Raw genomic sequence first — 13,466 nt, 5'->3', positions numbered from 1 at the left:
ATTCAAAAATTATTTAGTAACACACTCTTTTAATACAATAAATTATTTGGTAGTCTATAATTATGATGGTGTCAATTAATCTTCACATGACATTCAATTTAGTATTATTAATTATTTCTATACATATGTGTCACTTAAAGATCCGTTAGATTTATAGATATTATGATCTAAAACTATTTAATAATCTCTCTTTTAACAGTCTTTTTACCACATTTTATTCTATTCATTGAAATTTATTTAAAATTTAAAAATATGTGAATTTCACTCTTTATTTCATAAATTTCACTCATAATTTTATAATTTTTAATAAATTTTAACTAATAAAAAATTAAAAAAAATTGTCAAAGAAAATATATTAAAGTGTGTTATCGGGCGTTTTCATCTATGATTAAGAATGAGATTTAGAGAGAGGCAAAAGTGTGAAATATAATAAATAATATGATAAGAATATATTATAAAATTATAGAATTGTTAAAAATATATTCTTTAACATTATTTTTTAATATATTTTTATTATTGAATGAAATTTATTAAAAATTAATATTATATAAGTTTCACTCTTTATATAATCAGCTTTACTCATAATTTTATATTTTTTAATAAAATTTAACTATTAATTAAGAATTTATTAGAAAGTATATTAAAAAAATTAACCTGTACAAAACTTAATAAAAAAATTTATTAAAGAATATATCATATCACTGTTATACTGATACAATTATTCCTTTTTTATCCACTTTTCTCTCTCTTTCACTTAATGAAAGCTCAACAAATTGACTAATGTTGATGTCGTCCTAAATGAGAGAAAGAAAACAAACGTTATAGATAAATTAATTTAGTCCTTACAAAATATATATATACTTTTTTATCTTAAACTGTTATGTATATCTCTTTAAACAATGCAAAAAATATTTTAAATAATAAAAAAAATGTTATAACAATCAAAAATAAAACAAAAATATTTTACAAGCATTAAAACAAGAACAAAAAAATAAAAAACGCTAAATTATAGGAATTTAAAAAATATTTAAACCTATTTTATTTAACGGTTCACAAGTACATAGATATCTTTTGAAAAAATAAATATTTTCATTTTTTATATAATATTTCATAATTTACACATTTGAACTTAAATAGAGTACGTGCTTATAGTGGTAATATCTACTCATAATACTCTTTAAATTTATTGAATAACAACAAACCATCAATCTCATTCCTAAAATATTACTCTCTTCTAAATAGTCCTAAAATATACAAATTATATATGTAAGCTCTCGTGTTTAAAAATTATACTAAATAATCTCATAATATTAAAAAAAAAACCTTCAAATGAATCCTGAACTTTAAATAAATCAATGTATGGACTAAATTAATAGATATTTAAAAATAATTTAAAGAGCACTTATATAATTTTATTACTCCAAGAACTATTTAGGGAAGAAAAAAAAAAGTAATACATGACAGAACAAATTAGTGATTTACTCAAATTTATTTAAAAAGATTAGTCTTCATAAAAGAACTAAATAATTTAATTTAGTAAAATCTCATCTCTAAGCTCACGAATCACGATGTACTAACTATACAGTATTTGGATTATGCTTGGATTAAAATTTGAAAAGTAATTTTACAAACTCTATTTTACAATAATGAATTCCATTTCACCAAAGTCAATTGAAGAAGGAAATTTTTATTGATTCAAGGTAAAGTACTTTTAGACTCTCCCAACTTTAATCCAAAGTTGCACGCTCAGAAATTCATATCAAAATGGCAATTATTTAATCGTCATACATTTGTGTTTAATCATTGGAAGATGATTAGATGGAATTGAGCGAGATTCCTTCATTTGATGAAAGACAATTTCTTTCTTACAACAAAAGACAAAACAAACAATCAGATAAATTGGTAAGTTACCTATTACTACATACAACATTGTGAATGTGTATCTCAAGTGTTGTTTTCTATTGGCTAACTATGCGAAATCAAACATGTATATCACTTACACCAATCACCCGTTAAAATAAAAAATTTATTAGAAATACTAAAGTGTAGTCAACATTTTTTCCTCAAGGAAAACTTATTAATTGATGTTTAAAATCAGTTCTAAGCACTGATATTAACATTTTAAAAAAAAAGGAAGTATTAATGTAGCTAGGCATATGCAAGCTTCTCTTTCAATTGAGCTACGGAGGTTGGAAAGCAAATGCAGCATATGGGAACTCATATTCATTTGGGCCTTTGTGTTGGTCAATGTATGTGGGTCTTGGTCTTGCGATATTCAAGGGACATTTATGATAGAAAATGCATGTTCTTCTTGTAGATGACAGAATGAGCACAGAACATCTTCTAATTGAATTAACTTTCGATGGTAGCCTATTATGAAAGAGTCTCCACAAGAGGCAATAAACTTTAGGTAAGGCACCCAAATTCTAGAGCCTACTGAAGAAAATGGGGTCTGCAGTAACACCACCGTCCTTGACTTCCATAATTGCAAAATATGCTGAACCGACCATTAGTTTCAACTTGCTTGCTAACACCATCCGTCCTCCCTGTCCTGAACCAATCTCACACTTTGCAACTTTGTTTCTAACTCATTTTTTAATAAAGCCTCCTTTCTTTCAATTTATGAGCTCTATAATAGAATTTGGAGGGTTAAACTTGGGTTTGGGAAAAAACTTACTTAAGCATATGTACCAAAACAACAAGCCAGCCAACTTGAGTTATTTCCAAAATTCCAGTTACAGTAGTTTCACAAATATTCAACACAATTACTAGTATTTTTTTAATAATTCCCACCAAATTAATAATTTACATTCCATTGAGTGCTAAGGAATAAATATAAGCCTTAATTCTAAAATTTTATTTCAAGTTTGACAAATGTGGATTTTCCAAAACAATTTCTGTCATCCACAGAAACAAAAGCACACACATAAAACAATAAGCTTAAACAAAATTTAATAAGGAGAATCAGATATTCTGTACATTACAATATGGCATTGCACATGAAGATGCAAGAGAAATGGATCACAAGAAAAGAATAATCTTCTAGTTTAATGGGTCAGAGCTTGAAGGAAGTTCAGGTTACCAATGAGCACCTTGATTCTCTGAATTTTTTAGAAAGAGACATTTTTGAAAAAATGAAAGAAAATAGAAAATAGGACAGGTTCAGATGAAAAAAATGTAGAAATAGAGTGTGCATTTGGGTGAGTACATACATGAACTGCCATGTTACCTTGTTAAGGCCGTAATGGAATGCAGTGTTACTATTAAGAAAGAATGAACTTCTCTGTTAGCTGCTTTGTTACTCAAGATTGGTTAAGGCCATAATGGAATGCAGTGTTACTTTTAAGTAAGAAACAGGAGCATCACCCTCCAACATCTCAAATAGTGATTGTAATACACAAAAATCTCGAAGGGTGTTTGAAATCTGCCTCAATTTCAGTCTTGGTGAATGGCAGCCCTACGGCTGAGTTCCTACCCCAAAGGGGTCTTAGACAGGGGGAACCCTTAGCACCTTTTCTCTTCAATGAGGTAGTGGAAGCTTTGAACGTTTTGATGAGGACAACTGTGGAGGAAAATATGTACAAAGGTTTCCCTGTTGGCTGCAATAATGTAAGCATTAGCATATTGCAGTATGCAGATGACACGATCTTTTTTGGGGAAGCTACTATGGAAAATGTAAAAGCTATAAAAGCTATCCTAAGGACTTTTGAATTGGTTTCTGGTTTAAAAATCAATTTTGCTAAGAGCTGTTTCAGCGCTTTTGGCACAACTGATCAGTGGAAGCAAATAGCAGCTAATTATTTGAATTGCAGCTTGCTAGCTCTTCCTTTTGTTTATCTTGGCATACCCATAGGGGCCAATCCGAGGCGGGATCATTTGTGGGAGTCCATTATCCAAAAATGTGAGAGAAAACTAGTTAGGTGGAAGCAGAGATATATATCCTTTGGGGGGAGAGTGACACTTATCCAATCGGTGCTTACATCAATTCCTATTTATTATTTCTCTTTTTTCAGGGTGCCTCAAACAGTGATGGACAAGCTAGTCAAATTACAACACAAATTCCTATGGGGAGGGGGACATGACAACAAAAAGATTGCGTGAATTTCATGGGAAACAGTGTGTCTACCCAAAGACAAGGGGGGTCTCGGCATCAAAGATATCAATACGTTTAATCTTACTCTTCTCGGTAAATGGATGTGGCATCTTTTGCAGCACCAAGGGAAATTGTGGGCTAGAGTTTTGGAGGCTAAATACGGGGGGTGGAGGGGTTTGGACGAAGAGGGCAGGTCAAATTTAGAATTAATATGGTGGAAGGATTTAAAAAGGGCTATTCATCATTCACACCATGGTAAGGTCCTACAAAATGGACTGAAATGGAAGGTAGAAGTTGGGGATAAGATAAAATTTTGGGAGGATGGGTGGATTTGTCAGGAGGAATCATTATTTGAAAAGTATCCTAGACTCTATATGATTTCATCTCAGCAACACCAGCTTATCCGACAATTGGGAAAGCACAAGGATTCTGGTTGGGAGTGGAATTTTAATTGGAGAAGACCGTTGTTCGACAGTGAAATTGACTTGGCCATCACTTTCCTTAGTGAAGTTGAAGGTAAGTCCATTCAGCACCATGGATCTGATGATTGGGAGTGGACAGAAGATCCATCGGGTATATATTCTACACATAGCGCTTATTCACTGTTTTGGGAGGAGGCAGCAGCTAGAAGCCAGGAGGATTGTTTTGAGGAGCTATGGAAAATAAAGATTCCTAGTAAAACCGCGATTTTTGCAGATGTCCTCACGGAACAAATCCAAGAGATAGCGCCGAGATGCATGCTTTTTGCAGATGACATAGTCCTCCTTGGAGAGTCGAGGGAGGAGTTGAATGAGAGGTTGGAAACTTGGAGACGAGCTCTAGAAACACATGGCTTTCGCCTAAGCAGAAGCAAATCGGAGTATATGGAATGTAAGTTCAACAAAAGAAGGAGGGTTTCTAACTCAGAGGTGAAAATAGGAGACCATATTATCCCTCAAGTCACACGGTTTAAATATCTTGGGTCTGTAATACAGGATGATGGGGAAATTGAAGGGGATGTGAATCATCGCATTCAAGCAGGATGGATGAAATGGAGAAAAGCATTCGGGGGTGTTATGTGATGCAAAGGTACCGATCAAGCTAAAGGGAAAGTTTTATCGGACTGCGGTAAGACCGGCGATTTTGTACGGAACAGAATATTGGGCGGTCAAGAGCCAACATGAGAATAAAGTAGGTGTAGCGGAGATGAGGATGTTGCGGTGGATGTGTGGTAAGACTAGACAGGATAAAATTAGAAACGAAGCTATTAGAGAGAGGGTTGGAGTAGCGCCTATTGTAGAGAAGATGGTGGAAAATAGACTTAGGTGGTTTGGGCATGTAGAGAGAAGACCGGTAGACTCTGTAGTGAGGAGAGTAGACCAGATGGAGAGAAGACAAACAATTCGAGGCAGAGGAAGACCCAAAAAGACTATAAGAGAGGTTATCAAAAAGGATCTCGAAATTAATGGTTTGGATAGAAGTATGGTACTTGATAGAACATTATGGCGGAAGTTGATCCATGTAGCCGACCCCACCTAGTGGGATAAGGCGTTGTTGTTGTTGTTGTTGTTGTAGTAAAACCGCGATTTTTGCATGGAGGTTATTTAGGGACAGGCTACCCACAAAGATAAATCTGCGAGCTAGACAAGTGCAGATTTTGGATATGACATGTCCTTTTTGCAGAAGGGTGGAGGAGGATGCATCCCATCTTTTTATCCATTGCATTAAGATCCAACCTATATGGTGGGAAACAATGTCTTGGATAAATATTAAGGGTGCCTTTCCATTAAATACAAAACACCATTTCCTTCAACATTCGTTTCTGCAGGTTGAAGGCATCAGGGTAAAGAGGTGACAGTATTGGTGGTTGGCTGTAACATGGTCTACTTGGCAGCTTTGAAACAGAATCTTGTTCTCCGACGCAACATTCGATGGAAACAAACTGTTTGAAGATGCGACTTTCTTAATGTGGACTTGGCTTTGTAATTTGGAGAAGGATTTTACAATGCACTTTAATCAATGGTCGAGTAACCTCCGACAAGGTTTTTTGCAGCAGTAGGGGATAGTTTTATTTGGGTCAATAGCAGATGTATAATCTATTTTTCATAGTATGGTTCCTATTCAGACTCCTGTTGTCTGATTGAGGAACCATTTTTATGGTTTCTACCCCTGTAATCAGTACCTCTGGTACTTCCTTTTAATATATATATATATATATATATATATCTTTGCCGATCAAAAAAAAATATACAAAAATCTAAACAAAATTAAATAAAACCAAAGAGGAAAGAATCGAACATTCAAAAATTATCCTAATATAAGTTTCCACATTCCAAGGCCTGCAATAAAGATATCTTCCAATACTAAAATACTAATAATCACCCAAATAAGTTACCAACATAAATAAGATTTTAGTAAAAGAAATCTTCCAACGATATCCCCAGAACTAGACAGTTCTGAACAACAATAATAAAAGTTGCAGTATATTTCACTGTGGCCGATACTAGTTTAAGTCAATTTCAAACTGATTTTCTGTGAAACTTTTAAAAAAATCATATGACAGTCAATGCACAAGATGTTTGATACATAAACAGTATTCAGAAACAAGGTAAAACAACTAAACAAGACCCGCAAAAGCACTAGAAGAGCTAGAAATAGTCCAAGGAACATTCAGAAATCTAGAACCAGAATGACTTGACATAGGCTTGCATTCATTTGTACAATCTTCCATCCTAGACAAAAATATCATTTTTCTGCCAAAAATGCAGGTCAAGGTTGCTATGGTATAACATGCAGCAGAGCTTTAAAATGCACCTAGTATTACTTTAGGTCATGTCATTTCTTATAACTTTTCATAATGGTATTTAATAAAATATGGTAACATGCAAATTTTCAGGAACGATTGGATGGTCTTGTATAAAAAGGCTTCATATCATTGATTCTTCACCTTGGGGTCCATTAATAGGTGTTACATATAATAGAAAGTAACCTTCTAGACCTTCCTTTCCCTTTCCCTAACCCTCATCCTACCTAGAGAGGAATGGATTTGTTCTCAGTTCCTTGCCTTCACTGAAAATGAATTCATCAAAATTTAGATTTCCCCGTTTTGCTACAGTAAAATAACTGTAAAGTGAAGATATTAAGTGATTCTAGAATTTCTGGTGACTTTTTTTACCAACTCTCTGGATAACAGATAAACAACTAATCTTTATAGAGGAAACCAAATAAAAAAATTGTGAAAAGACAAGCAAAAGTGAATGATAAAATCAATACTATTATTCATAAGCAACACTGGATCCAAGAGAGGAAGAGAAATAAATACTTAAAACATTTGTTCCCATCCAATCCACTTCCTCAACAACTATATCATTACTCATTAGGAAATATATTTTTAGATTGTTAGTGTTAACAAGTATATTGGGAAATAATTAGGATAATCTGATCTTCTATGGTAAAACCTTAGAGTCCACATAGATGTTTCTCAGAGATCTAATAATATCTCCTTGAGGAGAAAGTATGCATATGTTTGGTTTGTTTAATTTTACAAAAACAGTTTTTCAGCTACAGGTTCTCACTGCAGCATTTTTCATTATAAAATTTTGAGGAAAAATATAAGATATTCCAAACATGCGCTAAGTTCAATATTCTTAATGTCTGAAAATGTTTTTATGATTAAAAGTTTAGGGTAATGGAAAACTCCCCCCATTCTAAAGGTTATGGTAGACTCTCCCCATTCTAAACCTTCTAGAATGTAATAAAGTTTAGTACCAGTATATGAGCCAACCTCTGGCCTTAACCATGCCATCAAAATTGCACTGAATTATTTTATCATATACACAATTTTAAAATTTAAAAGGAAAAACAAGTTCATTTGAAAGTATCAAATCAATGAAGTCATGTTAAAAGTACAAATACTTACAAATGGTCGGCCTACCTATGATATAATCACTTTGAAGAAGCACAACTAATGGTTCGCAGAATTTGTGGTTTGTTTCTCTCTGAATCAGAACTGAGATCAGGTCATAGGAAATGAAGTAAAGCATAATAAGAAATTCGCAGGCCATTCTTGATGTCTCACTATCACTGCAAAGCATATACACCTCTCTCACAACTTCTCCAACAACATCCAAAAGGTTTGTCTTCAACTCCAAACCAAAATATAGGAAGTAACCAAGTTTAAGAATCTGTGCAAATTCAATTGGAATAATTGCTCGAGTTTCATAGACAACCACAATTGTAAAAAAATCATTGTCATCGCACTGGCAAATTTCTTAGATAGAATTGCTCAAACCAATGTTTTAGAGCAGCTGGGTGAATTTTAAGAGCGCGAGCAACAAAATTCTTGTCGCTTGTTGCAACCATGCTTGTAATGGAATAATTTTTGGAAGACAGACCCTTTTCCATAATCCACATATGGAACCTGTACCTAGGCTTAATGCGGTTCTCTAAGTCAAAGCACAAGAATGCTGGAAAAGTGATCAAATGCTCCAGTGAATATCCCATTTCCTGACAAAAGAAATTAACCTTTTGCTCTAAATTTTGAGGGTTTTGGCTAAGAATCTTAGGATGAATTGTGATCATCTTACAGATCTTCGAAAATTCAATCCCAAGACGTAGAAGGCAATTAAATCTCTTTTGTAATTTGCCACTTGTTCCATGCATCTGAGCATACACATTCATGGTCAAAGCATTTTCGCCAAAGCCAATGGCGTGCAAGAAATTCAACTTGCTAATGTTGTGAGTTGGGGTTCTTGATGCCTGAATCGCCTTCAAACGACCTAGATAGCCTTCATCTTGGAATTCACCGGGACAGCTCGTGACAAAACTAACTAACAATTGATGATTCCCATCGTTGATCTTATCAAAGAACCACTCACGTAAACCTAACGCTCTCATCACATTGGGCAGATTACCCATCTTAACTGTCCCCAATACATGAGCATAATCCCTCCTAACATCCTCGACATCATCCGATCTCATTCCAAAGTACTTCAACAGCTTCACCACATCAACCACCCATGCCTCCAAATCAAGCTCCAACAACTCCGGTCCGTCTACAATCAATCGTGCCACATCCTCCTTCTTCGCACCAAACCTACAAAAATACTCAGCTGCTTGAACCAACTCCTCTTCCCCATGCTCCACAATGACACCAACACCACCACCATTGTTCCTTCCAATGAGCTCCACTAAGCTCTTCCCACCATTCAAATCATAAAACAACCTTATCTTCCTACACACCCGAATCCAATCATCGACACTATAGTTCCCCTTCCCCTCAACACACTCAGCCAAACCAAACTCCCCAAACAGCAACCCCAGATCACGAAACAAAGCCTCAACCTCATCATCACCCTTTTGGCCATCAAACACAAAGGGAAAAGCCATACACACCCCAACAACCTGCTCATTGCAAAGACCATACCTTTTGAACCCACAAACCCTATCCTTCAACTCAGAAGCACCCCAATTGAGAAAACAGCCACTCTCCACATACAAAACCCCAAGCCTATCCCAGGGAAACCCAAACTCGTAAAGAACACAAGCAGCACTCAAAAGGGTATCATCTTGGGAGAAAAAGAACTTGTCTTGGGGCAAAAGAGAATGGAAGTTGGAGGGGTGAATGCCAATGCTCTCGAAGAAGAACTCGAATTCGTTGATGGGGTGGTACATGAGGAACTTGTTGAGGTTGTGGGGGAAGTGGAGAGGGGAGAAGGAAGAAGTGCCGAGAGTGGTGATGAGGGTGGTGAGGGAAGTGAGGGAGTTCTTGGCGATTTGGTTGGCGTAGGCGTAAGGGATGCTGCGCGTGGCGTGGAGGTAGTCGGTGAGGGACTTCTGACCCTGTGATATGGCGAACTTCTTGTACTTCCAAGGGATCGCCATCGTTGCTGTTGATGCTGCTGATGCTGCTGCTGCTGCTGCTGCTGAGAGCTTTGAGGTTGTGCAAACATGGCGGAGGAGGGACATGTTTTTGTTTTTTGCTCTGAAACTCAAGCCAGGGTTTTTTGCTTTACTTTCTGTTCAACTGCTCTCTTCAAAGATGTTTAATTTGCATTTGCCCAAGCATTGCCACATTTCAAAGTTTTTTTCTTCATACCTCCTCTTCTTTCACAAATACGATACTAGGATATAGGTTATCAAATTAATTTCTAACTTATAAATAGATAAAAAGAATAATGCATATGTCTAAAAAAAATACATAATAATTTAGTTTAGTTCACTGTGTATAATAAATTTATTAAATTTTAAAATAATTAATGTATTTTATTTTATACAAGTGAGTTGATTGATTTAATGATTTTTTTATCCATATAAATTTGAACTTAAATCATAAAAAATTTACAGCATCTTAAGTACACAATTCAACCAAATTACCTTGACTCTCTTAATGATAATTATTTCACCAAAAAGACTCTCTTAATTTAGTTTTCTATGCTTAAAATATTGAGGGGGAAAAAAATCTGATTTTATGATTTTTGTTTGCTACAATGATTTGTAATCAAAGTATAATTATCCTAAAAAAAACCAAAGTATAATTAAGGAATAAACTAATGGATGGTTGTTAAATTTATTTTTTATAATTTGCATAAAACACTATTTTAGTCTGTGATGAGTGTTATTACATTATTCTTGGGAAAAAGGAAAATTAAAAACAAAAATAATCCCAAAACAGTGTATTTCATCACTAAGTTAGTTCAACTGTTAAGTGAGGTCCATTAAAGATTCGTTTGATTTATTAAAATACATGGTACTTAAACATTATTATGTGTTTATTTTAAATTTAAAAAAATCATGCAACAACACAACTTAAATGAAAAAACCATCTCACAAGTGAACAAAGTCATCAAGTAATAAATATCGTTTTTTTTCTCAAAGACCGCATGGGTGATTCAATTATTATTATTATTTAATTAAAATTAAAGTTGAAATGTTCAAATTGAAATAAGACTTTGATTATCAAAAGACTTAAATTTAATATCTTTTTGCCCCCCTAATTTTTTCATTTTTTTTGTTTTTAGGCCCTAACAATTTTTTAGTGTATTTGATCTCTATATTTTTTCTATTAATAGTTTTAGTCCCTGCTATCAAGTAACAACATTAACTGATAATATAACAATCATAATGATAATCCAAAAACATGTCACGCCATCAAAGAATATGAGTCAAGATTAGGGATAAAAATATAATTTAAAGTGTTGGTGTGTACTTAACAAAAAAGGGTATGTGTAATGAACCAATTCAACCCAAATTTGTTATTGTCACAACTAAATTTACTATTGACACTACCAAATGGGATGAAATGTCTCTTTTTCCTACAAGTCAAACTTACACCCCCTAATCCCTCCTCTTCCCCTATGACTTCCCACTCCCCTAACCACAAGTAGCGTCACCCTCCTCCAGTTGTGTCATCGTGTCATGCCACCCCTCCTTTTTTTCATGTCGTGTCACGTTCAAGATTTAGTGGCACTGCGTCACGCACGACCTCCTCACAACGCCACCACCCAATTGCACCATCTTTTCCCTAAGTCTAAACCTTTGAGGCTTTGCACACTCAATCCCAATGTTGGCAGCACCACCATGGTCCAACAGATCCCTACACGCGCAACCTCAACCTCTGAGCCTTCGCCTGTGCGCCCCCCTCTACCATTGTGTCATTTGTGCACCTCACCACAACAATCCACCATTTCTTATATGTGTTCCGGGGTTTATAGGTTTGGAGCGAGGTGTTTTGAATCTGTGTTGTTGAGGGGTCAATTGGGAAGGGATGGGGGGAGGAAGGGTTAAGGGTAGTAGATGCTTCGATTTGGGTTGGTCTGATAGGTGAGGAAGGGTTTGGCTTGATCTAAAAGGAAGGGAAGGGGTTACAGGGAAGGGGAGGAAGGATTGTCAAGCCAAAATCTGGAAATACAATTCTATTGTTGTACAATGTATAGCTAAATCGTATTTTTGTTGCACGCGGGATGAAAAAAATGAAAATATGATTTCCATTGTACATTGTACAACATAATCGTATTTTGGTTATTTTTATTTTTTCACACCCCATTCAACAACAGAAATACAATTTTGTTGTCGATATGAGTGTGGGAAAAAATTACAATAAAAACACGACTTTGTTGCACACTTATATAATAGAATTGTGTTTTCATTGTATTTTGCTTTTTTCATCCCCCATTTAGGTAACAAAAACATGTTTCTATTGTGTTTCATCAAAAGGGTAATTTCACTAGATGATTAAAAGGCAGTCACAAGGGTAGTGCCATTAGCAGTATGGGCAGTGTGAATAGCAACTACCTTGGTTTAACTAGGGGCCTACTGAAGATTTTGACAAAATGTAAATGATGGGCTAAAATTTAATAATTAAAAGGTTGTTTTTTCAACAAAAAAATGTTAAAATGGGAAGGAGGAGCATAGCTATCAAAATTCAAAAAACCTCAACAACAACAAAAAGAATCTTGTTTCACAGATTTTTTGCACAACATTCCGGTTGTTCTCGTTAGTGTTCGGCCTAGGTTGATTCACAAGTAGGGGTGAGAATAGGCCAGGTCGGTCTACAGGGGCTTATAACCTGGCCTACGTAAAGTCTGGCCTGAACTGGTCTATTTAATTAAAAGGTTAGGCTCAGACTTTTTTAAAAACCTATTAAATTAAATAAACCAAGTTTGGGCTTATTAAAAAGTCTGATAGGCTTATATGTATATATACTTATATTATTTTTTGGATACCAATGTATACTTATATTATTTTTTGGGTACAATTAATATTTTTTTGTTTAAAACTAGTAGACTTTAATTACACATTACTATTCCATAACTTTCATTCCTATAATCAAGTAAGACTTTAATTACGGTGTGAGTCATGTGTCCCTTTATATTTCTCATTATTTTTATTGGCTTTCCTATTCATGATGTGTGTTAACATTTCCTTTTCCTATTAGGTTTCCTTTTTCTTTTAACTTTTCTATTACATTCTTATTTCAGAACAAACAAAAATCACATCCTTTTCACTTCGAGCTTTGATAGAGATAAAACTTTAAAACCTTGTCATAATAAAGCTATATGTGTCGTTTGTTTAAGTTTATTTTTTTAAAAAAAAATATACTATTTTAATAAAATAAGCAGTTATGTATTTTTTATATTTATCTAAACTATTTTTTTCTAAAAGAAAATAATTTTTTATTTTTTAATAAATAAATCTTATATGCTTCTGAAAAAACATTTTAAAAAATGTTTTTTTTTAAGTTTAAACAAGCTGCCTATGGCCTAGGTTGCCTCTGGCACATTTGAAGTTGTATTATTTTTTCCTTCAATGAAAAGAAAATGTTTTCATAATACATGAGAGACATAATTACAAGTGCAACATCGATGCTTCCACTTTCAAAATTTGAGGAATGTTG

General features: G+C 34.2%; 1 protein-coding gene across 1 annotated transcript; it reads right to left on the bottom strand.

Moving 5' to 3' along the window:
- Positions 1–6,984: 6,984 nt before the first annotated feature.
- Positions 6,985–10,165, bottom strand: LOC114406535 (transcription termination factor MTEF18, mitochondrial-like). The gene is made up of 2 exons (XM_028369262.1): positions 8,007–10,165; positions 6,985–7,141 (listed from the first exon to the last, which is right to left on the bottom strand). The coding sequence occupies exon 1, from the start codon at positions 10,037–10,039 to the stop codon at positions 8,324–8,326; it is 1,716 nt and encodes a 571-aa protein (XP_028225063.1). The 5' UTR covers positions 10,040–10,165; the 3' UTR covers positions 6,985–7,141; positions 8,007–8,323.
- Between the last annotated feature and the right edge of the window lie 3,301 nt (positions 10,166–13,466).

Source organism: Glycine soja, chromosome 3, assembly GCF_004193775.1.
Source record: "Glycine soja cultivar W05 chromosome 3, ASM419377v2, whole genome shotgun sequence".
Taxonomy (NCBI): Eukaryota; Viridiplantae; Streptophyta; class Magnoliopsida; order Fabales; family Fabaceae; genus Glycine; species Glycine soja.
This window is presented reverse-complemented; position numbering and strand designations above follow the sequence as displayed.